Genomic DNA, 27,750 nt, shown 5'->3' on the forward strand with positions numbered 1-27,750 from the left:
GGGTGGAACTCCGCTTTAAAGTTTAACACCACCTTTGTTGGAAAAAAAAACATTCCTTTCTGGGTGATCTCTGTAAATTGCAGGGATATTAACAAACTTTGTTGCAGATTTGGAGGGGAAACGGGTTCAATTTGCCTTTGCGGAGCACTAGTTGGTCCCGGGGTTGCAGTTCGTAAGTGATGCCTATCTGGATGCGGCTCCCTTAGTCTCTGGGCTGTATGTGACCGCAATGATCCTTGGACGCATGATATGGCTAAAATGCTGGTCTGCGGACTAGACTTTCCAGAAGGCCTTATGTGATCTTCCTTTGCGGGGAATCGTCTTTTGAAGCCTCCCTGGAAAGACCTCCTCCGGACGTTCCATGGGGGCTTGGTCTGCTATACCGAGAGTGGGTCCTTCCAGACATGCAGACAAACACCCCTTCCCTCTGAAGCGGCGCTCTCACCCGTATTTGGGGTAGGGAGGATGTCTTTCCGGACCCGTGGACCTCCCTGATTCAAGACCAGTGGGTTCACGAGCTGATTCAGTCTGGCTACAAGATCGAGATTTCAGTCTTTTCTTCCAGAGAGGTTCCTCCCTTCCAACCTGCGTTTATCCCCAGACCGCTAGTACAAGGGGTGATTGTTCCAGTCTCCGAATCGGAACGTTTGTTTCATGTTTGCAGGTCCCAGGAAGAAAAGCGAGGTTTGTCCAATCTTGGACCCCAAGCTCTGAACCGCTTTGTGCGGGTACAGTTGGTTCAAATGGAGTCCATTCGTACGGTAGTGGCATTCATCAGGGGAATCTTCTGACCTCTATCGATAGTAAGGACGCTTACCTTTATATTCCGATTAATGTCGATCATCCGTGCTTCCTCTGCTTGCTGTTGGCGAGGAGCATTATCAAAAGGTCTCATCTCAACCCCTCAGGTTTTTGCAAGTGTTTACCCCGATGTTGGCATTGTTGTGCCATCGGGGAATTGCGATACCGGAGTACCAGGGTTATCTTCTTCTGCGAGCAGAGTCTCTGACTGCTCTGAAGGACAACTGGGAGATTACTGTAGGGGCTCTGCAGGAGTTTAGTTGAAAATTAAAGTTCCAGGTATTGGTTCTGGTCCCGTCCACCTAGTTGGACTATCTGGGTCTGTTCTGGACTTGTCTCATGGGAGGAACACCCTGGAGGTCAAGTTTCAGAAATCTGCCCACACGAGACCTCTGCAAAGAGAGCCTCTTGCTATGTGGGACAAGAATCCAGTGTCTCCAGACAATCTGATCCTGTTGAGTCGGGGTACGAGAAGGTCCCTGTTTCAGTGGCTTCGCTCTCCGGTGCTTCAACAGGGTAAATCTTCCTTCTCCTGTAACGGTGGTCACCACGGATGCCAGCCTGTGTCCAATCACAGCCGGTCACATGTAAATGAGGAAGTGCCGTTATTCGGCTCTCCTCGCCTCACACTGTCAGTGTGTATGAGGCGAGGAGAGCCGAACAGCGGCTCCTCACAGGGGAGACAAGGACCATGTAATCAGAGCACTGATCATCAGTGCTCTGATTACAGAAAATTGAAATAGAGTGCAAATCGGTGCCCACCATTAATGCCCACATTGCCCACCATCAGTGCCCATAGTGCTGCCAGTTAGTGCCTGCTCATCTAGGCACTGATGGACACTGACTGGCAGCACAATGGGCACTGATTGTGGGCACTGATGGTGCCTCCCGTCAGTGCTGATCAGTGCCCATCAGTGCGGCATATTAGTACCTCCTCATTAGTACCACCTCATCAGTGCCCATCAGTGCAGCCTCCTCAGCGCACATCAGTGAAGGAGAAAAATTTACTCACAGAAAATAAGAACATTTTCTGTATTTTTTTCTTTCTTTTTTTTTGTAAGAAATAAAAAACTCAGCGGTGATTAAATACCACCAAAAAGGAAGCTCTATTTGTGTGAAAAAAAGATACAAATTTCATATGGGTACAGTGTAGCATGATCGCGCAATTGTCATTCAAAATATGAGCGTGCTGAAAGCTGAAAATTGGCCTGGGCAGAAAGGGGATGAAAGTGCACTGTATTGAAGTGGTTAAAGAAAATTCAACCTCACTGGTGGTTCTGATCATATTCAGTAATTTAAGGCCTCATGCACACTGCTGCTGTTAACCACTTGCCTACTGGGCACTTTTACCCCCTTCCTGCCCAGGCCAATTGTCATCGTTCAGCAGTCACACTTTGAATGACAATTGCACGGTCATGCAACACTGTACCCAAACAGTTTGTATCACCCTTTTAACACAAATTGAGCTTTCTTTTGGGGTTCTTTTTTTTTTTTTGCGCCAAACAAACGAAAAAAAAAATGAAAATGAGAAAAAAGGTTTTCATGGTTTTTTTAAAAAAAATGAGCATTAGCAAACAGCTCATTTTTCTCCTTCACAGATGTGCGCTGATGGGCTGCTGATGAGGCGCTGATAATCAGTGCCCCATCAGTGCGGATATCCCTATAACACAAGCTGACAACGTGAGGAGAAAAAAAAGCCAAAAGCCAGCCTGTGTTGACATTCGTGATCAGCTGTCATTGGACACAGCTGATCGCGTGGTAAAGGTGCCGTTGTGATGGGCCCCTTTACCCCAATCTGTGATCAGCTGAGTTCTGAGCACGCCGCCGGGCCATGGGAAGCGCAATCCCAGGAGGACGTCAATAGACGCCCTCCCGGCAAATGAAGCCCCCACTGTAGCCGTCATTTGGCTATAGCATGGGCGGCAACAGGTTAAACTCACGCTTTTGTGAGTTTAGGCATTTTTTTTTTCCTTCTGCTCTTGAACTCTTATCCTATGTCTCCATACACACACACACACACACAGACGGTTTTTAGCAGTTTAGTAGCAGGTGAGTTTAAAGGATGTTTTCTGAACGCCATAAAATCAAATTCAGGAGAGAGAGTTTTGACCTAAAAGAATGCTGTTAAACTGACCAATTAAATAAACGCCCAAACGTTGCTAAACTCACCTAAACTAGTATAAAAAAATGCAGCTGTTATAGCAGGCAAAGTTCTGACACTCCTGTGTGTCTGTCATCCTCATCATACCCCTTCTTCTAGTAGGCTCTGTTTTTAGGATAAAAAGCAGACAAACCTTCTGCAGGTAGAAAGAGCCCTACACATACCCACTAAAGCTTCATAAACCCTGCAAATATGCTTGTTCATAGTGTTTAAAATTGTATTCCTATAGGCCAATGTGTTTGTCCATTATAGTGGGGTGTGGTGCGGTGCTCACACATTACCAGGAAAAGTCAAAACGGCCATATCTGCAGGGTTTCTGACAGTACTGCAGGAGAGAACACAGTTGTTTTCATGACAAAGTGGTGGGACATTCATTTCCTTCTACAGTAGGGATTCATGGTTTGTGAAGAGCACTGTAGAAAGTATCAGCTCCTGTATGGGGGAAGCCTTCTTCAATATGTAGTAGTGCAGTGGGCTAGATGCCTAGATACAGCAGTGTGCTTTTCTAGCTTCTTCTTTGAAACAAAGAGGGGGAAGAAAACGTGATTTAGGAGCACCAAACTTGTTAGATTCAGTACCATTATTTATTTTGTTATTTTTTGCTGTAGGTCTGCGCTGAAAAGCATGCTAGTAGTCACATAGAGGAAACAGTATTTCTTGGGCTGTAATGTTTTAGGAGTTTCAAATCCTCATCTTTGCTACTTGAGGTTTGAATGAAGGTATGAAAACTAAAGATGACATATACCTTGTATGAAGTTGAAGCGATATTAAACCCAAAACCAAAAATTGGATATATTGCAGTTTACCAATGCTTGTCTGCATTTGTCTTCTTTTTTTTTTTTTTTTAGCCCCCACCCCCCTTCTTAGCAATTACAGCAACAGTTTTTTGTTCCTTTTGGGATGAAGGTCTTGCATAAATACAAATCTGACCTTTGTAAGCACCCCTGTCAGTGTTAAAGTGGTTGTATACTCATGAAAAAAAAAAAAAAACCCTGCAGGACAAATGCTTTATGAGCTAGTATGCATTGCATACTAGCTCATTATGAAATTCCTTAGAACGAAGCCCCGACACGGTCGTCTGGACAACACTGAGGGGCACGGTCATGCTCCCTCCGCGTCTCTTCCTGGTTCGGCGGCTCCGGCGCTGTGAGTGGCCGGAGATGCGATGACGTCACTCCCGCGCATGCGTCAGCGGCTGCATGCAGGATGAATATCTCCTAAACCGTGCAGGTTTAGGAGATATTAATTGTACCTACAGGTAAGCCTTATTATAGGCTTACCTGTAGGTAAAAGTCAAATAGCGAGTATACTACCGCTTTAAATGGTTTGTCTCCACCCTCGAACTGCTACATCTGCAAGACAGGGTTTTCTGTTGAAAAGAAAATTAATGCAACCTTCACATCTAAGGCCCCCTTTACACAGGCATTCTGATCAGGTCCACTTATAAGTTTTTCAGACGGAGCTGATCAGAAGTTCCAAAGAGCCCTGTGGACAGGTGGGAGTAAACAGAAGGTGCTCTACCATGTGGCCTGAGGAGCCCTCTGATGCAGCCCAGGACCTCAAACCAGGGAAATGCATTCCTATGTTCCAGAATAGATCCTTAATCTCAACCTGGGCTTGCCGAATCCTATCCCAGAGCATCAGTGCATGGAGTCTTAACAGGCAGTGAAAGAAGCAGGTGTCCTTGGAGGGAGCAGGAGCTGTATAAGCCAATGCTTTCTCTGTAGTGCTGGCTCTTGTCTCAGGTGACTGATACCAAGTGCGCTTTTCCTGGGACCTTTCTAGCAGCCTAGAGAGCGATGCCAGCAGAAGCTGGAAGAGAAAAAGTTTAATTGTATTAAAACTTTGCATACAAAAAAGGGCATATTAGCACTTCTAAAAAAAAAAAAAAGGGTTATTAGGCTGCTTTCTGCAGGAGGAATATGGAAAGTTAAATTCATCTATATGCAGCTGCCTCATCCCTCTCCTATACAACTTCCTTTGCTGGCCCCCCTCAGTGCTCTTTACCCCCCCCCCTCAGTGCTATTAACGCGCCCCCCGGTGCTCTTCAGCTCCCCACAGTGCTTTTCATCTCCCCCCCCATGCTCTCTGGCTCCCCCAGTGCTCTCCACCCCCCTGTGCTCCCTGGCTCCCCCCTCAGTGATTTCCAGTTCCCCCCCAGACAGTGCTCTCCAGACCCCCCTCCCCTTCTGCTCTCCATCCCCCTGGTTTTCCCTGCTCCCCCCCAACCCCAGTGCTCTCCACCCCCCTGCGCCTTCCAACCCCCTGCAATGCTTTCCAAACCCCCCCCCCCTTAATTCTCTCCAGCCCCCCCCCCCATGCCATTCAGCTCCTCCAGTGCTCTCCGCTTCCTCTGTGCTTTCCGGCCCCCCTAGTGATCTTCTATCATGTCCGCAGTCTCTGACCATCTCCTGTATCATGTCCGCAGTCTCTGACCATCTCCTGTATCATGTCCGCAGTCTCTGACCTTCTCCTGTATCATGTCGGCAGTCTCTGACCATCTCCTGTACCATGTCCGCAGTCTCTGACCATCTCCTGTACCATGTCTGCAGTCTCTGACCATCTCTTGTATCATGTCCACAACCTCTGACCATCTCCTGTACCATGTCTGCAGCCTTTGACCATCTCCTGTACCATGTCTGCAGCCTTTGACCATCTGTATCATGTCCACAGCCCCTGACCACCTCCTGTATCATGTCCACAGCCCCTGACCACCTCCTGTATCATGTCCACAGCCCCACACTGTTTTCTCTAGCGCTCATCGACAGACGTAGTCCTCGGTGATACACCACCTTCGGGTTATGTTACCTCCGCAGGAGCAGGACTAGACAGGAAATTAAAAAAGCTCTGGCCACACCCTAGGGGCAGTCCCAGAGGGTATATCCTCTCTCTCTCTGCCTCAGCAAATCAGTTATTTTCTGTCTAGTTAGGAGTAAGGACCTAGACACCTTGCTGGGATCTTAGGTCCTGGCAAGAATTTTTTCTTAAAGGATTTTTTTAGACAGCTTTTTCTCCAGTGTTCCTGTGAGATCTTCAGGCAAGAAAGCTGAACTGGGCGACGGGCTGGATGTTGAGATCCGGTGGTCACCCCAGTTCAGCCTACGAGCGCGTGCAGGCCATAGCTCCGCGCTGGGTCGGCCGCGACAAAGTCCCGTTAAAAGGACTGAACCCGCGAGTTAAACGTCTCGCTGAAACGCCAAAGACCATGAGTCACGGCGTTCGTATCGGTCGACAGCCCTCCCGCCCCGGTGGAGAGGGGTACTGTCAGGAGTTGGTGCCCGCCTGGTTCCGGTATGGTGAGTAGTATGTTCCCCCTTTCCCCCTGACGGGTTTTGTGGTGAACGCGGGCCCCTCTCTGTATGGTAAGAAAGAGTCCTTTCTGTCCTATAACATGTCACAGATCCTCCTATTTTGAGTGTGATTTTTTTGTGTACAAAAAGCCAGGAGGCTTGGTTTGGGAGCTAACAATCTATTGTATACATGTTTAAAAGATGTAATCTGTGGCATTCTGGGAATCTTATGGGTTTAGTATAAGCTACCTACCAGTCAGAAGCCACGGACATGTAGACTGCCTTCCAAATCAGATCTCCAGCTATTAGCAGGCCTCCCGAACGGCCATGCGGTCCGCCAGGGGCCGATACCGCCAACCACGCCATATCCCCAGGCAGAGACAGTGTTGTGTGCCCTGCAGCACACCGCCATTCAGCAGGCCGCCGCCATTTTTTCTTGCAGGATCGCACGAGCCGCCATTTTGGCGTAGCCTCGTGTCTCCAGCATGGGGGCGGCCATGTTTGAGGTGATCCTACACCTCGTGGAGCTTGGGGGAGGCGCCGGAAGGCGTGCAGAGGGGCGGAGCCGCCTCCTTTCTTCCTGGGCAGCCAGCCAAAAGACTTCCTGTTTGTCAAGACAGCGCTGTAAGCTGTTGCAGTTTAACTCTGAGCATCAAGTGGTGAGCCTGGGGGTCTATCTCTCTCTCTCTCGATCGATAGGGATCCCTAAGCAGGTAACACTAAGGGGCTTTTTTGTGGCGCCGGGGGTCAGAAAAGAAAAAAAAAAAAAAAAAAAGTTTTTTTCTTTACTTTTGAATTATATTATCCAGGAAGTAACTGGAGTTATTATGGACCCTGCCACACATATTCCCCCACCTGTTTCCCTCGAGGGGGCCTCGGGACCCGCCGGTGCACAGAGTATAGAGTCATTTACAGCAATTTTGGAGTCTATGGTGGCTCGGGTGGAGGCGGCCTGTCAGGGACGGGGGTCAAGGAAGCGACCCCCGCCTACCCCTATACCATCTGACACCTCTGACTCAGATTCAGAGATGGTCACGGCAGTTGCAGGTTCCTCTGCAAGGGCTGTTATCCCAGGTAAAGCCCCCTCAGACAGTGAGGAGGACGCTTCTTCTCTTGCTATAATTCAGGAAGAAGCATTGGTGGACGCACTAGTTGTGGCAGTGCAAGAAACCTTAAAACTTGAGGCTTTACCGGCAGAGGCAACTGAAACAGAGAGGCCTTTTGGGACTAATAAGCCCATCAAGACGGCGAAGGCTTTTCCTGTACCTAAATGTTTTGGTAATCAGATTAAAGGAGAATGGGAGCATTCTAAACGTACCTTTACTATTTCCAAGCGTATTGCTAGACGCTATCCGTTTGAGGAATCCATCATTAAGAAATGGACGGTACCACCAGTCGTGGATCCGCCTATTTCCAGGCTGAATAAAGCCACGGTTATTCCAGTGGAGGACACTTCGTCCTTTAAGGATCCGGTGGATCGAAAGATAGAAGCAGAGTCCCGCACTATCTTTTCTCTGATAGGGTCAGCATTTAGACCAGTAATCGTTATTGGTCTAGTTTCCCAGACACTTACGGAATGGGCGAAAATGGTACGCCAAGATCTTAGGGGAAAAGATATTCCCCAGGAGACATCTGATTTGATGGAACAGATCATACAAGGGCTACGGTTTATCTGTGACGCAGCCTTGGACACTACTCCCTTATTAGGGCATGCATTACCGCCCATAAAGGGCGCCCGGCTGGTACTAGCGGGAAAGGCAAGACTCCTCCAGGAGGGTTCAAGAAGGGGACCAACCCAGCCAAACCCGAAGCAAAGGAGTACACAGCCTGAAGGTGCGCCCCCACCCGGTTTCAGGGTGGGGGGACGTTTTCACCGGTATTCAGGACATTAGATCGAGCATCAACCACTACTACCGGTGCGATTCTTCCCTTCCAACATTTAAGTACCACAGGAAGCGGTAGTTACCGTTCCCTGAAAAGATCTTTTCCTTTACCTTTTCCTAAGATTAGTCCCGATACCTCACAGGAATCGGATTTGGTTGACCAGATAGGCCAAGTAGCCTCTAGTCGGGTGACTTCGGTCCCTGAGGTTCAACCAGAAAAGATCACCTTTCCTGATAACTATCAGGTATTTGATAAATGTGTGGGAACAGAAAACGACCAGACTTTCTCGGATGGTCGGGGCCAGATAGCTCTAGGGACGCCTGGTTCAGATCCAATCAGCGCCAGTGGTCCTAGAAATTCTAGGCTGGCCTCCTCAAGCCGGCCTGGCCGACTTGGACATGTTAGTCGCAGACGTTCCGTGGGAACTTCGTCTCAGGGAGTGTCTGTGGTCTCAAGGACCAATTTACCTTCGTGCTTTACAGTCGCTGGTTTTAATGGCCTGGCCATTGAGACCCAAGTACTGAAGGACAGAGGTTTGTCTTCTTCAGTCATTCCTACCCTTATTAAAGCAAGGAAAGCGACTTCCAGCAAAGTCTATTATCACACATGGAAGACTTATATTGCGTGGTGCGAATCTTTAGGATTTCCTCCACGTACCTATTCGGTGACTCGAATATTGGCTTTTTTGCAACAAGGGGTTGAGCAGAAGCTAGCCTTGAGCACCATCAAGGGTCAAGTTTCAGCATTAGCAATCTTCTTTCAGAAGCCTTTAGCTACCAAATCCTTGGTGCGGAATTTCATCCAGGGGGTGCGGCACCTGGCTCCTCCAGTCCGCGCGCCCTTACCGCCCTGGGATCTTAATTTGGTTTTGTCGGTTCTACAGAAACCTCCTTTTGAAAACATCAGGGAGATTCCCTTGCTTACTCTATCCCAGAAGGTGGCCTTCTTGGTGGCTATTACTTCTGCTCGCAGGGTGTCAGAACTGGCTGCATTATCATGCCAGTCACCATACCTAGTGATTCATAGGGATAAGGTAGTACTTCATCCTAAGCCATCTTTTCTTCCCAAGGTGGTTTCAGATTTTCATCTGAATGAAGATATTGTACTACCTTCCTTGTGTCCTCAGCCCAAGCATCATCGGGAACATGCGTTGCATTCCTTAGATGTGGTTCGGGCAATCAGGGTATACCTGAAATCTACGGAATCATTCCGTAAGACGGATTCACTTTTTGTGATCACGGATGGCCCCAGAAAGGGTTTGCCTGCATCTGCCGCGACCATTGCCAGATGGATTAGACAAACGGTGGTACAGGCTTATTCTATTAAGGGTCAGAGTCCTCCGTTCCCTGTTAGGGCGCACTCCACTCGAGCGCTCAGTACTTCCTGGGCCTTTCGCCATCAGGCGTCAGTGGTCCAGGTATGTAAGGCGGCCACCTGGACCACTGACAAAATTCTATAAAATTGATGTGACGGCATCGGCGGATGCCTCATTTGGCCGCAAGGTTTTGCAGGCCGCAATTTGAGGAGACCGGTGGTCTACCTCGAGGGTTTTTTTCTGTTTGAAAAAAAAAAAAAAAAAGATTTTTGTTTTCTCCTTTTTTGTTGAGTCTCATCATAAAGGATGAGCATTGTAAACTTCTAGTTGGCACCGGTTGGGCCTTCTAGATTGGGATTTGATTTCCATTTTCCCACCCCTCAGTTGTGATACTGCTCTGGGACGTCCCGAAGGTGGTGTATCACCGAGGACTACGTCTGTCGATGAGCGCTAGAGAAAAATGGATTTTTGTAAAATCTTACCGTAAAATCCTTTTCTCTTAGCTCATCGACAGACGTAGTCCCCGCCCCTCTGTTTTGGAGTTGGGTTGGGTTAAATTCTCTAAGCACTGCTTTTTCACATAACTGATTTGCTGAGGCAGAGAGAGAGAGGATATACCCTCTGGGACTGCCCCTAGGGTGTGGCCAGAGCTTTTTTAATTTCCTGTCTAGTCCTGCTCCTGCGGAGGTAACATAACCCGAAGGTGGTGTATCACCGAGGACTACGTCTGTCGATGAGCTAAGAGAAAAGGATTTTACGGTAAGATTTTACAAAAATCCATTTTTTCCCAGGACTTGACCCCTGAGTATAGACCAGAGTAAGCGCCGCATTTGTGCATCTGTGCCATCCATACCAGTCCACCTGCACCTCCATCATGACTGTGGCTTGGGCCTAAAGAGTAAGCGCCGCATTTTGTGCATCTGACTGTGCCATCCATACCAGTCCGGGTGCACCTCAATCATGACTGCCTGAACTGAAGCTTTATCCCCAAGCAGGCGCGGCCATTACTCTTCTTTTTCCAGTTACAGTATATTGGTCAAATTACAAGTTAACTTTATGGGGGTAACACAGTATCAGCTAAAGTTAGTGTGTTCACAGGGTAGCAATGCCAGGGAAATGCAGCTTTAAAATGTAAGATATAGAGGGGGATCTATGCGCTGCCAATCCGGTATTAGAAATGGAAGGGAGTCCAGCGGAGGGACATATAGATATATTATGAAATAGTATAAACTCACAAATAGGTAATAAAATTATAAAATATAATGTATATAAAAGAAGGATAAAAGTGGAATAAATTAGGATAAAATCCTAGATCATCAGCAGCCAATTCTAGTATTATCACCAATACTGCTGAAATATGATATGAGAAGTGAATCGGCGCTGATTACCCACACTACTCCTAGTGGATGACAATATGCGATGCTGGAAACATGTAAAATCTCAAATCCTTATTGAAATCGCATGAGTGGAATATATAAATACAACTTGCGTAATTATGATGACGGATGAGTGGGGGGATATATAATCCAATGTATAAGAAACTAACCAATAGGGATAATAAACAAGCCAAATGAGCAGGTCAAAATTGCATCATGCGATAAATAAGTGGGATGGACTAACAAGCAATAGTTTGAATGTGTACCACATCAACTCTAAACAAAAGATGTGTTAAGTGAATATACCATATGAATATAATAAATATTCAAATAAAATTCATAAATAAGGTCCCAGTGCAATTATATGCAAAAAACAATAAATGACGTGAATGAAATGTCCAAAAATAGTTCATAAATATTGTGCAGATAAAAGCTTAATAGTCCGTGAACATATAACTCCACTATAAAATTAAATTCTAGTGCAAAAAAATGGTGACTTTAAGTGGTCATATATTATCATAAAAAAATGAGGTAAGACCATGTGCAAACAAAGTGCAAAGTGACTGTTGGTGATTTCTTCTTAAAGAATAATTAATTTGAAGTGACTTATTGTGAAATCCCACTGATAACCCGGAGATCGTCACCCTTAGCACTACCCTTGAGAAAGTCACGTGATTTGTGACGCAACGCATGGGATGACGTCACTTCCGGTTTACAGCCGAAGCCCAAAGTGCCTGTGTTGGATGTACACCGCAATTTTGCGGCTGCCTTTTACTAGCTTTATTCCTGTGAGTGTCATTTTGTAAATTTGAAATAAATACCCTTTGGTTACATACTTCACTATGGAAAGCATTGTTTCTCGGTGGAAACAGTGGGTATTAGAAAAGCCCTTATTCTAACACTGGATGTCAGCTTGACCACAACCCCAAATCGATAGGAGAAAAAGGATATCCATTCCCCCATCCCGGGGCAATCAGCAACTAAAGCGCCTTAATGGTGCAATGTGAGGTGAGCGGCCATTGCACATATTTCTTTTTTCTGCTCACTCCGGATCACATCAGTGGGATTTCACAATAAGTCACTTCAAATTAATTATTCTTTAAGAAGCAGTGTTAATTTCGTCGACTAAAACCGACTAAAACGTTTTCGTCGACTAACATAATTCAGATGACTAAAATACGACTAAAACTAAAATGGCATTTTAGTCTCAAGACTAAAATACGACTAAAACTAAAAGGGCATTTTAGTCTTAAGACTAAAATACGACTAAAACTAAAATGGCATTTTAGTCAAAAGACTATTAACTAGTACTAAATGGAAATTTACTGCCAAAATTAACACTGGTGCATGCTCAAAGCTTAGTACCATAAATAACATATTCGATTTTTCACTCCAGGAATAGCAGTAGTATATAATGAGTTTGGAAATTGTAGAGAAATGCTTAAATAATGCATTACAAATTACAATTGAACTACACCCATTTGATTATAGATGACTAAAATTAGTTTTAGTCGACTAAAATGTAGGGCATTTAGTCGACTAAAATATACTGGAGTTTTAGTCGACTAAATACGACTAAAACTAAAACACTTGCAGAAGACTAAAATGGGACTAAAACTAAAATGCCATTTTAGTCCTAAGACTTAGGCTGGCCATACACTATACAATTTTCTTGTTCAACTTTCCTTTAGATTTACCAAAACCATGTAATATAGGGTCAAACCTACAAACATTCAATTTGTATGCAATCAGGCAGGCCCTTGTACTACATAGTTTAAGGTAAATCTAAAGGAAATTGAATAAGAAAATTGTATAGTGTATGGCCAGCCTAAGACTAAAACTAAATTGAAATTTGCTGCCAAAATTAACACTGTTAAGAAGAAATCACCAACAGTCACTTTGCACTTTGTTTGCACATGGTCTTACCTCATTTTTTTATGATCATATATGACCACTTAAAGTCACCATTTTTTTGCACTAGAATTTAATTTTACTGCGGAGTTATATGTTCACGGACTATTGATGTCCATTCACACTACCGCGACTTGTCAGGCGACAAGTCGCGGTCCGTCGTGGTCCATTGTGTGCTACAGGAACCATTCTAATAGGAGCGACACAAGTCGCTCCGACTTAGAATAAGGTTCCTGTACTACTTCGGGGCGACCTGGAGCGACTTGCATAGACATTCATTATATGAAGTCCGTGCAAGTCGCGCCGAAGTCGCAGTGCTTCACAGGTCGCGACTTCACAGGTCGCCCCCGAAGTTATGCCGCGTTAGTGTGAACCGGCACTTAAGCTTTTATCTGCACAATATTTATTTATTTATGAACTATTTTTGGACATTTCATTCACGTCATTTATCATTTTTTGCATATTATTGCACTGGGACCTTATTTATGAGTTTTATTTGAATATTTATTTGTTATATTCATATGGTATATATTCACTTAACACATCTTTTGTTTAGCGTTGATGTGGTACACATTCAAACTATTGCTTATTAGTCCATCCCACTTATTAATTATTTATTGCATGATGAGATTTTGACCTGCTCATTTGGCTTTTTTATTATCCCTATTGGTTAGTTTCTTATACATTGGATGACATATCCCCTACTCATCCGTCATCATAATTACGCAAGTTGTATTTATATATTCCACCCATGCGTTTTCAATAAAGATTTTAGATTTTACATGTTTCCAGCATCGCATATTGTCATCCACTAGGAGTAGTGTGGGTAATCAGCGCCGATTCACTTCTCATATCAGCTTTAAAATGTATGGCTTCATGACAAAGTATGAGAGATGGCTGGAGAAAGATCAGGAACCGGGACGTGCTAAATGTACACTGTGCCGTAAAACGTTTGACATTTCGAACATGGAAGAGGCAGCGCTGTCTAGCCACGCTAAAGGTGCAAAGCACCAGTCTGCAGCTGCGTGCTCGACAGCTTCCAATCCGATTGCTGGCTTTTTCACCCGTGCGCCTGAAGTGACACCGGCTCCCAGCTGCGGCAGCGGTGCTTCCATCTCATCCGCTGTAAAACAAGGGACCATTTTGAGTCACGCTGTATCCAGAAACGAAACCCTAACTGCAGAGGTACTGTACACTAAAAAAATTGTCATTTATTTAAGTAAAAATATGCTGGGTGTGACATGGATTTTCTTCTTATTTAACATGTATACATAGACATTCATGAAACTTTAGGTCATAGAATTATATTGGTAAAAATGTGTATGAACCCTGAAATTAAGGGAATTCCTTTGGGACCACAAGGTCACTAGAACTAATGTCCCCATTGGAAGATTTCCCCTCTTACTTTTCTGGGTACAACCCAAAATTAGGGTTTTTCTTTTACTTTCACTTTCAGCAATAATGGTAAAGGACAAATAGAGGGTAAATCTCATTAACAGGGACACAGACCGCAATAAAAACTGACAAGCATGCCCTAAAATCAAGCAGTCCTGGACTGACGTATACCAAATAATATTTACCATGTTCGGAAAACCGCTTTTTAAAAATCCACAAGAACCTTACTAAATCTCAAACCCTTAAAAATTTTTTTTTAAAAAAATCACGAATTATCAATTTTGTCTCCTTAACTTTTTTTTTTTTTTTTCACTTCTTCCAAACTTTAGCGAAAGCTTGGTGGTCCTCTGTCTTGTAACTCCCAGGCACCCTTGCCATAATGTGCCAGTATGGGGTTGACTTTACCTGATGTCTATATTGTACACGAAGGTGTGCGTGCCTGCCTATTTTGGATATTTGGGGATAACCTTTCTAAGAAGCAGGAAAAGAGATACACCGAAGACTTGATAAAGAGTGTCTCTGACATGCTCTAGAACAGGGGTCCTCAAACTTTTTAAACAGGGGTCGAGTTCACGGTCCCTCAGACACTGTTGGGGGCAGGACTATAGTTTGAAAAAAAATATGAACAAATTCCAATGCGCATATTTTATTTGTAGTGCACAAAGAAACAATACAATATTTGTTTTATTTATTTATATATATATATATATATATATATGACCCCAGCGTGCCCCCCTTTCAATGCCAGAGTGACCCCAGCGTGCCCCCCTTTCAATGCCAGAGTGACCCCAGCGTGCCGCCCTTTCAATGCCAAGCGACCAGCGTGCAGAGACTGCCAGAGAGACCAGTGCACTTACCTGCAGTGGCGGGCGGCTTCTCCTCAGTCCCCCGCATCTCCTCGAGTCCTCCCGTCTCCTCCTCGGTCCATGGCATGGGTTTGCCTTTTGGCCAATCTGATTGGCCAGGAGGCAGATCCATGTGACAATAGCGAATTTCTATTCACTATTGTCACACAAATGGGTGGGCTAGGGTGCAGTGCTCTGCGCCCCGGGTCCACCCTTTTCTGAAGCATATTACAGCTTCAGTGAGTGACCGACAGCCCTATGACAAACCCAGCGGGCCGGGTTCAGGACCCTGGCGGGCCGTAGTTTGAGGACCTCTGCTCTAGAATTCCATCATGCCTCTGCCAGTCAAATGTTGTTGTAGGTGAGAGATACATATACCTGTTGGAAACGGGACATGAATGTGGGGCAAACACCACATGGAAGTGCACTAAGACCGCAATGTCCATATGAACACTCCAACCTCAGGGCATCCGAGTTTCCTGGATAGCCACTGCAGATGTCATGCAGACAATGCAGTGGTAGATGAGTTTTTTTTTTTGTTTTTTATAGTTGGGTGGGCAGAGCCTGACGGGGGGGGGGGGGGGGGGGATTCAGGGTTCTTAATTCCCCATCAGGTCTGCTTCCTTTGTGATTCACAGCTGTTAATGGGGATCCACAGCCTGCTATTGGTTCTGGGGTCCTCCCACAGCCCATCAGGCTCTGCCCCTTAGTGTCATTGGTTGATCGGAGCCTGTTTGCTGTGAAGGGGCAGCAGCAGCAAACAGTGTGAGTTCAGCCCCACAGCAAGAGAATTTTCATGTTTCCCCGGAGTTGGACTTTAATCATTTGATTTTTTTCTGCATCAAGTTATCCTTTTCAAACTTTTTTTTTTTTTTTTTTTAATCGCCTTTTGAGAATTTTAGAAATGAGAAAACTCAATGTACTGTTTTCAGTTTGTCTTTTCTTGTCAGCTCACTTAGTAGTAACTGCAGCCTATTCCAGATATTAGGTAAAAATAGTTTTCTGTAAGCTCAAGATCCGCTTCTCCACTTCCTGAGGCAGCTGTTTTAGGTATTGTCTGATTAGACCTTGAAACAGGAAGCTCACAGTTCTATTTCACGGCAAACAATACTCAGTCTTTTTAACCAACCCTCTCTGCCAATAATCCAGGGCCCCTCAATGTGCTCTTCAGACATAACAATCTGGACAAGCACCTAAACTAGCATTGGACACTTCTCCTCTTATAGTGGCGGCAACATTTTCCAAAGGTCTTAACTGGATTTTGGCTTAATGTTGCCCTCAGAAACTATGTAACATTAAAATGGCTTAATGTTGCCTAAGAAACTATGTAACATTAAAAAATAAAAAGCCTATAAAAGTGGAAATCATGTCCACTTGTAAGTTGAAGTTCATGTAATGATCCATTCTTCTCTGAGAAATCAAATCAGTGCATCCTCCACCAGTGTAATAAATTGTTACCAGAAATGAATGTCAAGAGGCTTACCAGAGTTGCATGACCTTCTAATTTAATGGGTCAAAACTTGCATGAATAGAAGCTCCCTGGCATACCATATGACACACAACTTATTGGTAGATCAGATGCAAATCGCCCAAAGATGTCAAATTGTTTTTACATTAAGGGTAAAGAGGACTCCCAGGGTCGGTTGAAAGGCCTTCCTCTGATCCCAAACTCCCTTGCACTTGCTACGCAAAGCATAAAGGGTAACCCATGCTCCACATGGTGTGCACCAGATACCACAGTTTTTATTACATTCTCATATAGTCATATTTGATTAAACCGGTCAGGGTGGGGCCACTCTCAAATGTTGCATTACAATACTCAAATGTCGTATTTGACTAAACCAGTCAGGGCGAGGTGATTTATACAGCGATCCTGAAATTATTTTGCCCGCCGCCGACGCGAGTCACCCTGCTGGGTCTGTGTCCATGCCCCTGAATGCTCAGATAGCGAGAATGATCCTCGGCTCCTCTAGCCACGCATAAAAAGGCGCTGGTGGATGCACTGTTTAAGTGCATGAAATTTTAAAAATTGAGGTTGCGGCTCATGCTGCGTCTGAGGCGTCGGTCCCTTTCGGCACCCTCAGGCCCTCCCCTTTCCGCTTTGACAACATTGTCACAAAACAGTTGGGTTGTCCAAAACACAGTGATTCCTAAGCGGTTTTGCCTTACGGTGTCCTTATGACAATTAACTGCTTAAAAGGTGGATGGCCCCACCTGTAGCGGACGTGTCGGTTTACAGGTTGAATAAAGCTACCTTTATTCTGCTTGAGTAGTCCCCGGCCTTTACAGATCCAGCTGATAGAAGGGCGGAGGCTCTGGCTTGCCATATTTTCGCTGTGGCTGGTGCGGCACTTAGGCCGGTATTTATTATTGCCCTGGTGTCGCAAACTCTGACCGAGTGGGCTGAACTTTTACGCTGAGACCTGGAGGAGAAACCGCTCCCCCCCCCCCCCCCCCGTCTTGCGGATCGGTTGATCCAGGTGCTACAGTTTATATGTGATGATTCTTTTTATGCGGCTCCTTTCATTTCTAGGCTATTTGTATCAGCAGTGGTCCTTCGGCGTATTACAGTTGTGCTCATAAGTTTACATACCCTGGCAGAATTTATTATTTCTTGGCCATTCTTCCAAGAATATGAATGATAACACACAAACTTTTCTTTCACTCGTGGTTAGTTAGTGTTTGAAGCTATTTATTATAAGTCAACTCTGTTTACTCTTTTCAAATCATAATGACAACAAACTACCCAAATGACCCTGATCAAAAGTTTACATACCCTGGTTATTTTGGCCTGATAACATGCACACAAGTTGACACAAAGGGGTTTGAATGGCTATTAAAGGTATCCGTCTTCACCTGTGACCTGGTTGTAATTAGTGTGTGTGTGTGTGTGTGTGTATAAAAGGTCAATGAGTTTCTGGACTCCTGACAGACCCTTGCATCTTTCATCCAGCGCTGCACTGCCGTTTCTGGATTCTGAGTCATAGGGAAAGCAAAAGACTTGTCAAAGGATCTGCGAGAAAAGGTAGTTGAACTGTATAAAACAGGAAAGGGATATAAAAAGATATCCAACGAATTGAGAATGCCAATCAGCAGTGTTCAAACTCTAATCAAGAAGTGGAAAATTAGGGGTTCTGTTGAAACCAAATCACGGTCAGGTAGACAAACTAAAATTTCAGCCACAACTGCCAGGAAAATTGTTTGTGAGGCAAAGAAAAACCCACAAATAACTTCAGGTGAAATACAGAACTCTTTGGAGAGGAGTCAACAAGGCCAATGATGCACACCATTCCTACTGTGAAACAAAGAAGTGGATTGCCGATTTTTTTTTTTTTTTTTTTGGATGTGTGAGCTACAAAGGCACAGGAAATTTGGTCAGAATTGATGGCAAGATGAATACAGTATGTTATCAAAAAATACTGGAGGAAAAGTTGCATTTATCTGCCGGAAGCTGCGCATGGGACATGACCATAATCCTAAACCTAAGGCAAGGTCGACCTGTCATTGGCTACAGCAGAATAAAGTGAAGGTTCTGAAGTGGCCATCTCAGTCTCCTGAGCTCAATATCATTGAGCCACTCTCGGGAGATCTCATGTGCAGTTCATGCAAGACAGCCCGAGAATTTACAGGAACTGGAGGCTTTTTGCCAGGAAGAATGGGCAGCTTTACCATCTGAGAAGATAAAGAGCCACATCCACAAATACTTCAAAAGTCTTCAAGCTGTCATTGATGTTAAAGGGGGCAATACACGGTTTTAAGAACTGGGGTATGTAAACTTTTGATCGGGGTCATTTGGGTAGTTTCTGTTATTATGATCTAAGAAGAGTAAACACAGTTGATTGATCATAAATGGCTTCAGCCGAACACTAACCATGAGTGAAAGAAAAGTTTTTGTGCTAGCATTCATATTCTCTGAAAAATGGTCAAGAAATCATTAATTCTGCCAGGGTATGTAAACTTATGAGCACAACTGTATTTGCCTGAAATGCTGATCTGCGGATCAGACTTCTGAGAAGGCCTTATCTGATCTTCCCCTTGTAGGGATTCGCCTGTTTGGGGCTTCCTTGGATGACCTTGAAGTACTCTTCTTCCCCCGGCTACCAAGGGCCAAGGAGCCCCGTTGTCGCCGTGGGCCATTCTCCTCGGCTCATGAGAGGTTTTTTTCCTCCCTCATGGTCTCAAGACAGGGAATTAAGAGTCAGGGCCTCCACCAGAGGTTCCAGGAGGACCTGGTCTGGCAAGCCACTAGCGGACTCTTCCAGACCTGTGGACAAGGCTGCCTCTGCATGAAGGGGCACCCTCACCCATATCTGTGGTGGGGGGGGGGGGGACATCTTCGCTGTTTTCCGGATCCATTGACCTCCCTGGTACAGGGCGAGTGGGTCCACAAAGTTATTCAGTTAGGCTACAAGATAGAGTTCGGTCTTCTCCTCCGAAAAGGTTTTCCCCTTTCAACCTGCACTTTTCCCCAGACCACTTACAGGGTCTCTTTGGGGCAGTGTAAGACTTGTTACTTTTAAGGGGGTGATTGTTCCAGTCCCAACTTCTAAACTTTTTCAGGGTTTTTTTCTCAAACCTCTTTACAGTTCAAGGAAGGAAGGCAAGGTACGTCCAATTCTGGACCTCATGGCGCTAAACTGCTTTGTGCGGGTACGGAAGTTCCGCATGAACTCCAGTCGCATGGTAGTGGGCATCCTTGCATAAGGGGGTTTTCTTCTCGCTTCTATCGACATCAAGGACGCCTACCTACACATTTTAATATGTGTCGGTCACCAGCGTTTCCTCTGTTTTGCCGTGGGCGAGGAGCAGTATCAGTTGATGGCGTTGACATTTTGGTCTCGCCTCTGTTACTCAGGTCTTCACAAAAGTGTTGGTCCTGGTGCTGGCATTGTTTGGTTCAGTGAGGGATTGCGGTACCGGGGTACCTGGACGATCTTCTGCGAGCGCAGTCTCTGATGTGCTGTGTCTCTGCTCTGATGGACATCTGGAGATTACTCTGCGAATGCTGTGGGAGTTCTGTTGAATTCTGAACTTTGAGAAGTCTTCTTTGGTTTTGTCATCAAAAACTGGACTATCTGGGTCTGACTCTGGACTTGGCCTCAACCAGAGTGTTTCTTCCTCTGGAAGAACTCCAGACATTGCAGGAGACAATTCAACTTCTGTTTGTTCAACAGACGGTCATTCCTACAGGCATGCATGCCCGTGCTAGGCCTGATGGTGTCCACCTTCCAGGCGGTCTGTTTGCACAGTTCCACACAAGATCTCTGCAAAAGATTCTGGTGAAATGGGACAAGGATCCACGGTCTCTAGAGGTGGCTTAGTTCTCCGGCGCTTCGACATGGAAAATCCTTCTCCCCCTGTATTGCACGGATGCCAGCCTTTCCGGGTGGAGAGGCGTCCTCAGCACAGATGTGCTCAGGAGGTCTGGACTCTGGTAGAGTCCAGACTGCCGATTTTAATGTACTGGAACTCCAAGCGGTCAGACATGTCTGGCTCATTGGACAATTCGTCTTCAGGGGTGTCCAGTGCAAATTAATTCAGACAAGGCCATGACTGTGGTCTATGTGAATCTCCAAGGGGGCACAAGAAGTGTCGTGGGGCTCGGTAAGTAGTCAGCATTCAAAGGTGGGCTGCCGATTGCTCCAGTCCTCTCAAACTCCTGCGCAGGATCGAGGCAGAATAGATTCCAGTACTTCTAGTGGCTCCAGCCTTGCCTCGCCGATCTTGGTACGCCAATTTGGTACAGCTGGTCGCCGATGCTCCTTGAGGATTTCCTCTCAGAGCATCTGCTGTCCCTACCTCTCCAGCCCATGTTAGCTGCCACCCTGGGTGTGAAAACTGAGACATTGACAACTCCGGCATCTTTGTTTTGTGGTTTTATTGTAGATAAAGGGGTGGAATACTCCTTAAGGGCCATACACACTATAAGATTTTCTGAAGACATTTTCCTTCAGATTTACCTTTTCTATGTAGTGCAAGGGTCTGCCAGATTGCATACAAATTGAAAGTGTTTAGGTTTGACCTCATTATATGGTTTTGGTAAGTCTAAAGGAAAGTCTTCAGAAAATCTTATAGTGTGTATGGCCCATTAGGCTCAACTAAATACACTTGGGACTTTATCCAGGAAAAATGTCTGTTAGCGCGCCCTTGATGCCAGCCAATGCTCACTGACTCTCAGAACACACTGTAACTTGATAGAAGTGCTGAATCCTCGACTTTAAGCCCAGAAAATCCAGGACTGTGGATTATAGCACTACTGACACTGCGGTACTGCAAAGTCACTGGCTACTCCCCCCCCCCCCCCCCAGCCTTGCACTGGCTTGTGGCAGTTTGTTGTAGGGTCCTGTATGGCTGCAACTCTCAACTGACACTCTGTACAATCCAGGGCCCAAACTGCAGGTGCCCCCTTTATCCTTGAACTCTTCGGGGTTCACTGACTGTACCTTCTCGGTAACTTCAGGGTCCTCAACCTGGATCCTAGAACCTCTGACTTTAGGCAGACCCCCCAGGGGCAATCCTCAGTACTCACGACCTGTGTAGGCTTTCCTGGGACTGAACCCCTCTCGCTCTCCGTAGGTTCTCGGCACACCGGATCCCCTCAGCTCTATTCTGCACTCTCTGGATTCCCAGGCGACACACCGAAATCCGCTTCCTCAGACAGGAGGAGAGACAGCCATTCTCTCCCTCCTGGGACTCTGCTCCCGCCAAAGACACTGTCACGCACTTCCCCCAAACTTATATCCACTCCCAGAATCCTTTGCGGCATAATCTGCCATCTGGGTTAGTTACAAGCTTGAATGTGTCCCCTGATTGGGCTTCCTCCACTACCCTATGAGAAGCCTCTCACAGGAGCCAGTGGAGAGATTTCCCCCTTCAGCAAACACATCTGAACTCCATGACACCCTAACTAAAATAAATCATGGCCCGGCTGTTAGGCAGACAAGTCCCACTATACAATTACCTAGCACCTACCTGTAGGGTGCTACACCAGGAATTCTACTTCTAGGAAGATCTACCATTGTACGTGGAAGACGTACATTGCGTAGTGGTGGGGGGTTCATCCTCACTCCTTTTTTCCTTCTCGGTGGATCGGATCTTAACCTTCCTTTAATGGGGGTTGAACAGCAATTGGCCTTGAGTACCATCAAGGGCCAGGTATCAGCTTTGGCGCTTTTTGTCCAACGTCCTTTGGCCACACACTCCCTGGTGCATACTTTTCTTCAGGGTGTCCGACATTTGGTTTCTTCAGTGTGGGCTCCGTTGCCATCCTGGGATCTTAGTTTGGTGCTTTCAGCTCTACAGAAGCCTCCCTTTGAAAATATTCAGGAGCTTTTCCTACTTTTGCTGTCCCAGAAGGTGGCCTTTTTTGGTGGCTTTAACCTCTGCACGCAGGATGTCGGAACTGGGGGCGTTGTCCTGTCATTCACCTTATGGTGATTCACAAGGATAAGGTGGTGCTTCACCCCTGTCCATCATTCTTTCCTAAGGTGGTCTCTGACTTTCATTTGACTGAAGATATTGTGTTAGCTTCCCTGTGTCCCAGGCCTAAACATCTGAAGAAAATTGCCTTGCATGCCTTGAATGTGGTCTGGGAAATTAGGGTGTACCTGGCAGCTACGGAGTCTTTTAGGAAGTCAGACTCTATTGTGCTCACGGACAGAACTCACAAAGGGTTGTCCGCTTCCTCTGCAACCATTTCTAGATGGATCAGACAGACGGTGGTTCAGGCCTATTCCATCAAGGGTCTGGTTCCTCCTTTTCCCTGTCCAGGCACACTCTCTATTATGGCGCCTAGTGTCTCCTGGGCTTTCTGTCATCATGCGTCAGATGCAGGTTTGCAAGGCGGCCACCTGGTCATCGGTGCACACTTTTACAAAGTTTTTATAAAGTGGATGTGTTGGCATCTGCGGATGCTTCTTTTGGCCGCAAGGTTTTGGAGGACCTGGTCCTCTTTGAGGCTGTATTGTTTTTCAGGGGAGCTCCAGTTGTTTATGGCAGAGCTCTGTTACCTGATTGGCTATGGTTAGCCTTGGGAATTTTTTTCTGATGCTTTTCCCACCCTTCATGTTTAACACTGCTTTGGGACGTCCCAATGGTTAAGCAGAATCAGGAGCTGTGTCCGTCAAAGAACTAACGGGAAAATGGGATTTTTGACTTACCGTAAAATCAATTTTTTTTGCTAGAAAATTACTCAGAACCCCCAAACATTATATATATATATATATATATATATATATATATATATATATATATATATATATATATATATATATATATATATATATATATATATATATATATATATATATATAACAATCTTTTTAGCAGAGACCCTAGGAAATAATATGGCGATCGTTGCTATTTGTGTCACATGGTATTTGCACAGCAGTTTTTCAAACGCAGTTTTTTTTTTTTTTTAAAAATACATTTTCATGAATTAAAAAGAACACCCTAAATGTACTCCAATTTTTTATATATTGTGAAAGATGATTGTATGCAAAGTAAACAGATACCTAACATGTCACGCTTTAAAATTGTGCACACTCATAGAATGGCACCAAATTTCAATACTTAAAGAGGCTACACTTACAATTTTAACAGGTTATCAGTTTAGAGTTAGAGGAGGTCTAGTGCTAGAATTATTGCACTTGATCTAACATTCGCGAAAATACCTCACGTGTGGTGTGAATGCCGTTTACATATGAGGGTGCAACCTACATATGCGTTCACTTCTGCTTCAAACTTTTTTTATTTTTTTTTTATACATTGTCCCTTTTTCATTTATTATTTTTTTTATCACTTTTATTCCTGTAAACATCCCTTGTAATTGGAATAAGGCATGACTGGTCCTCTTTATGAAGACATCTGGGGTCAATGAGACTCCCGATATCTCCTGTACCCTGTAAAGAATAAGTTGAATAAAAAAAAATCGATCTCTGCTTTCCAGGGAAAAAAAAAAAACTGTCAGTGTTTACATCTGCCAGTGCAGGAAGTGACGTCATGACGTCGCTTCGGGCCTCTCAGGGCCCGAGTTGGCCAGGAACCATCCGGTCCATGGCCAGCTCGATGGTAATCTGCCTTCACAATCGTTCGGGGGCATCCCTTCCCGCTGCCTGTAAAAGCAATCCAGCGGCTGAATGGCTTTGATATTAGAGGGAATTGCTGACTGAAAAAGTTATCTAAATGATGCCTGTAGCCGCAGGCATCATTTAGATAATACTACTTCAGCCTACAGGCATTGAAGTAGTCCTACAGGCGGGAAGAGGTCAAAGGATAAGTTCATCTTTTGGAACATGTTCCAGCAGCAGCCACGAAAAAGATGTGCATTTTTTTTTTTTATATGTTAAAAGGGTAATTTACCCTTTTTAAGTTGTGTGTCCTATGCCAGAGCGCTTCTATCCATGCGTGTTATGACCTATTAATTTAGAAGGTCATGGAACGCTGGTAAGCCTTCATTTTTCATTCATTTTTGTTGACTGTTTTACAGTGGTGGAGGATGCACTGATTTATTTGGCTTCTCAGTGAAGAATGTGATCATCACATGGACTTTGGGTTACAATTAGACATTTAACTTTTATAAGTTTTGAATTTTTATTACTTAACCACTTGATCTACGGAAGATTTATCACTCTCTCTTCCACCCACTTCATGAACAGGCCACTTTTTGCAATACGGCACTGCATTACTTTAACTGACAATTTCGCGGTCGTGCGACACTGTACCCAAATAAAAATTGTCCCCCCCCCCCCCTCCCCCACATAGAGCTTTCTTCTGCAGTTTTCTATTTTTTGCGCTATAAACAAAAAAGACAGACCATTTTGAAAAAAATAAAAATTATATATATATATATATATATATATATATATATATATATATATATATATATATATATATATATATATATATATATATATATATATATATATATATATAACTTTGTAATAAAACCCATCCAATAAAAAAAATTGCAAAAAATACATTTAGGCAACTATTTACTATGCTATATATTTTTGGTAAAAAAAAAAATAGCAATAAGCGTATATTGATAGGTTTGCGCAAAAGTTATATCGTTAAACTAGTAATGGCAGCGATCAGCGACTTGTAGTGGGACTGAGATATTGCTGCAGACAGACAGATACTAACTGACACTTTTGACACTTTTTGGGGACCAGTGACACTAATACAGTGATCAGTGTTAAAAAAAAAAAATATGCACGGTCACTGTATTAATGACACTGGCTGGGAAGGGGTTAAACATCAGGGGTGATCAAAAGGTTAACTGTGTGCCTGACCAGTGTTTGTGTTTACTATGTGGTGCTTTTACTAGGGGAAGACATGGATCCATACCTTCCCTATTGACAGAACAGTGATCTGCCTTGTTTACATAGGCAGACCACTGTTCTGCCTCTGTGCTGGATGATCGGCGGGTGTCAGTGGACATAGAGTCCATGGTACCTGCAGATCAGCTCCCCCTGTATCACACCAGGAGCGGGCTGGCGGCAGCATGCACATATGCCTTAGACCCGGAAGTGTCGGATCATGTACTACGTACGTGATCTGCTCAGCAGTGCCACCTTGCCAACGTATAAGGTTATACGGATGGCAAGGGTTTATAAAACTTCTTTGGTCTTTCACTAATCTTTGCACTACAGTTGCTTTAGCGCAGCACAGTATTTTTTAATTATCTATGTTCCATTATTATGAAACATCACAAGTGTATACCAGGTACCTTTTGACCTTAGCGTGCCTTCCCTGCTTCTGTCTTGCCTGTGCTGAAAACTTCTGTAGGATGCCATTGCTTACTTTTCTGCTAAAATTGCTTATTCTCTGTCATAATCTTCACGTAAGTACTTTGTTAGGTACTTTGAGTACTTGGAGCTAGTATGCAGATCAAGAGTTGTGATTTCATCTGCTACATTTTTGTTTTGGTTCAGTGACATTGAAGTCAAAGGCATCCAGGCAATTAGCATTTTCAGGAGGTTCTTTTAGCATCGGCTTTCTTTAAGTAATTATTTCTAGAATTTCACTGCTTCATACCTCATGAATTCTAGATTATAGTGTATGGTTTGCATGTTGAGTCCCCAGTTCTCTTACTTTACATGCAAGATGTTGGAATCTATGCCCAAGTCTCCCCACCTAGCATAGACATTTAATGGTATTTTGTTCTCCCTATTTAATTTGGGTTACAGAGAAGAAATCAGTAATGGTGTGGCTAGGAGGTGAAAATGGATAGGATGATTGTGTTGAAAATTTTTGGGGGTTGAGTCTGTAATTCTGATCCAGGACTCAGTGCTAGAATTGCATGACTGAGCCAGTTTGTGAAACTCTATAGTGTATTTAATTGGGTTTGTGAGGCATAAAGCAAAGGTCTCCTAGTTGGGGTGTACCATGTATTGGAAGGGTAAAGAAAGCTCAGACCCATCATTTTTGCTTGATTTGTCTTACAGTGCCCAAAAGACTAGAAGATGACAGAAGAGGTGGTTGTGGTCGCCAAGTTTGACTATGTGGCCCAGCAAGATCAAGAATTGGACATCAAAAAGAATGAGCGACTCCTGCTTCTAGATGACTCAAAATCCTGGTGGCGGGTACGCAATTCCATGAATAAGACTGGCTTTGTGCCCTCTAACTATGTAGAGAGAAAGAACAGTGCCCGAAAGGCCTCCATTGTGAAGAACCTAAAGGACACATTGGGTAAGCACTTTGCATTAATTGATATCCCTTAGTTTTTAGATATGACTGGTCATCTGCTTGTATTGCAAAACCTTTAACTCAAATGCTTGTTTTGATGATGTCTTATTGATTGAAAACCCCAAAAGATTTACATTTTGCACTCCATTCTCAAAGTAGTACTGTGGGCAGGATATCCTCATAGCAAATGTTGGCATGCTCTTAAAGTGAAACTTTAGTCAAGTCCTGCTAGATCACTTCAGGTTCGCCCCTTTTTGCAGGCAGGGCTGTTGCTAGAAATCGCGGGGCCCCATACAGACTACCTGGCAGGGCCCCCCCCCCCCCCAAGAAAATATTAAAGATATATTTAGCTAAAATTACAACAAAATCACTGTTATCAGACACAAATATAACATAACTCGCATAATTCCTGCTAAATCTTAAAAAAAAACTATGTTAAATAAAAAAGAAGATGAGATGAGAAAAATATACAGGCTGGGCAGTTGGAGCTCAGTGATCAGAGAGACAGAGAGAGAGAAACAAAGTTACAATTTACAAATAAACTCCTGAGCAGAGATAAGTGCTGGGAGGGGGTGCCCACACAGGGAGGGGGATTAGTGAGGGACGACTGTCTCTTTCTCAACAGATAAAAGCTGATAGCAGGGAGAGGGACAGATCAGATTCAGGTGCTGGAGGAAGATTTCTGTATTTGTTGTCCATCACTAATCCCCCTCTCTGTGTGGGCCACCCAATGTGCTCGGGCCCCCTACAAGAGGGCTGGTGGTCCCCCCCTATCAGCGGCCCTGTTTGCAGATATAGCTGTGTAAAACATTAAAAGTGTCTAAACCAGTAATACACTGTCGCACCCTGCTCTGCATATGCTCAGTTGCTCTTCCATTTTTGGCACAGCTGTGTTTGTAGAGACTGATCTACTGACAGCCTTAAAGCTGAATTAAACCTGCCTATCCTTTACAGCCAAGGAAGCTGCTTCTGTTTGATCTGCAACTGCCATGGTGCTGCACATGCGATCAGTTATGACACCAGCCATTTGATGGCTTGAAAGTTTGGTTGAGGACACAAGCAAATGTTACAATTGACCATCCCA

General features: G+C 44.6%; 1 protein-coding gene across 1 annotated transcript in view; it reads left to right on the forward strand.

The window, feature by feature from the left end:
• NCK1 (NCK adaptor protein 1) overlaps positions 1 to 27,750 on the forward strand; it is a 252,537-nt gene that overhangs the window by 118,906 nt on the left and 105,881 nt on the right. The window contains exon 3 of the mRNA XM_082249625.1: positions 26,426 to 26,669. Within this exon, the coding sequence (XP_082105751.1) occupies positions 26,444 to 26,669 (226 nt within the window). The 5' untranslated portion in view covers positions 26,426 to 26,443. The remainder of the gene's footprint in view (positions 1 to 26,425; positions 26,670 to 27,750) is intronic.

This window comes from Pelophylax lessonae (assembly GCF_965119305.1).
Source record: "Pelophylax lessonae genome assembly, chromosome: 3".
NCBI lineage: Eukaryota > Metazoa > Chordata > Amphibia > Anura > Ranidae > Pelophylax > Pelophylax lessonae.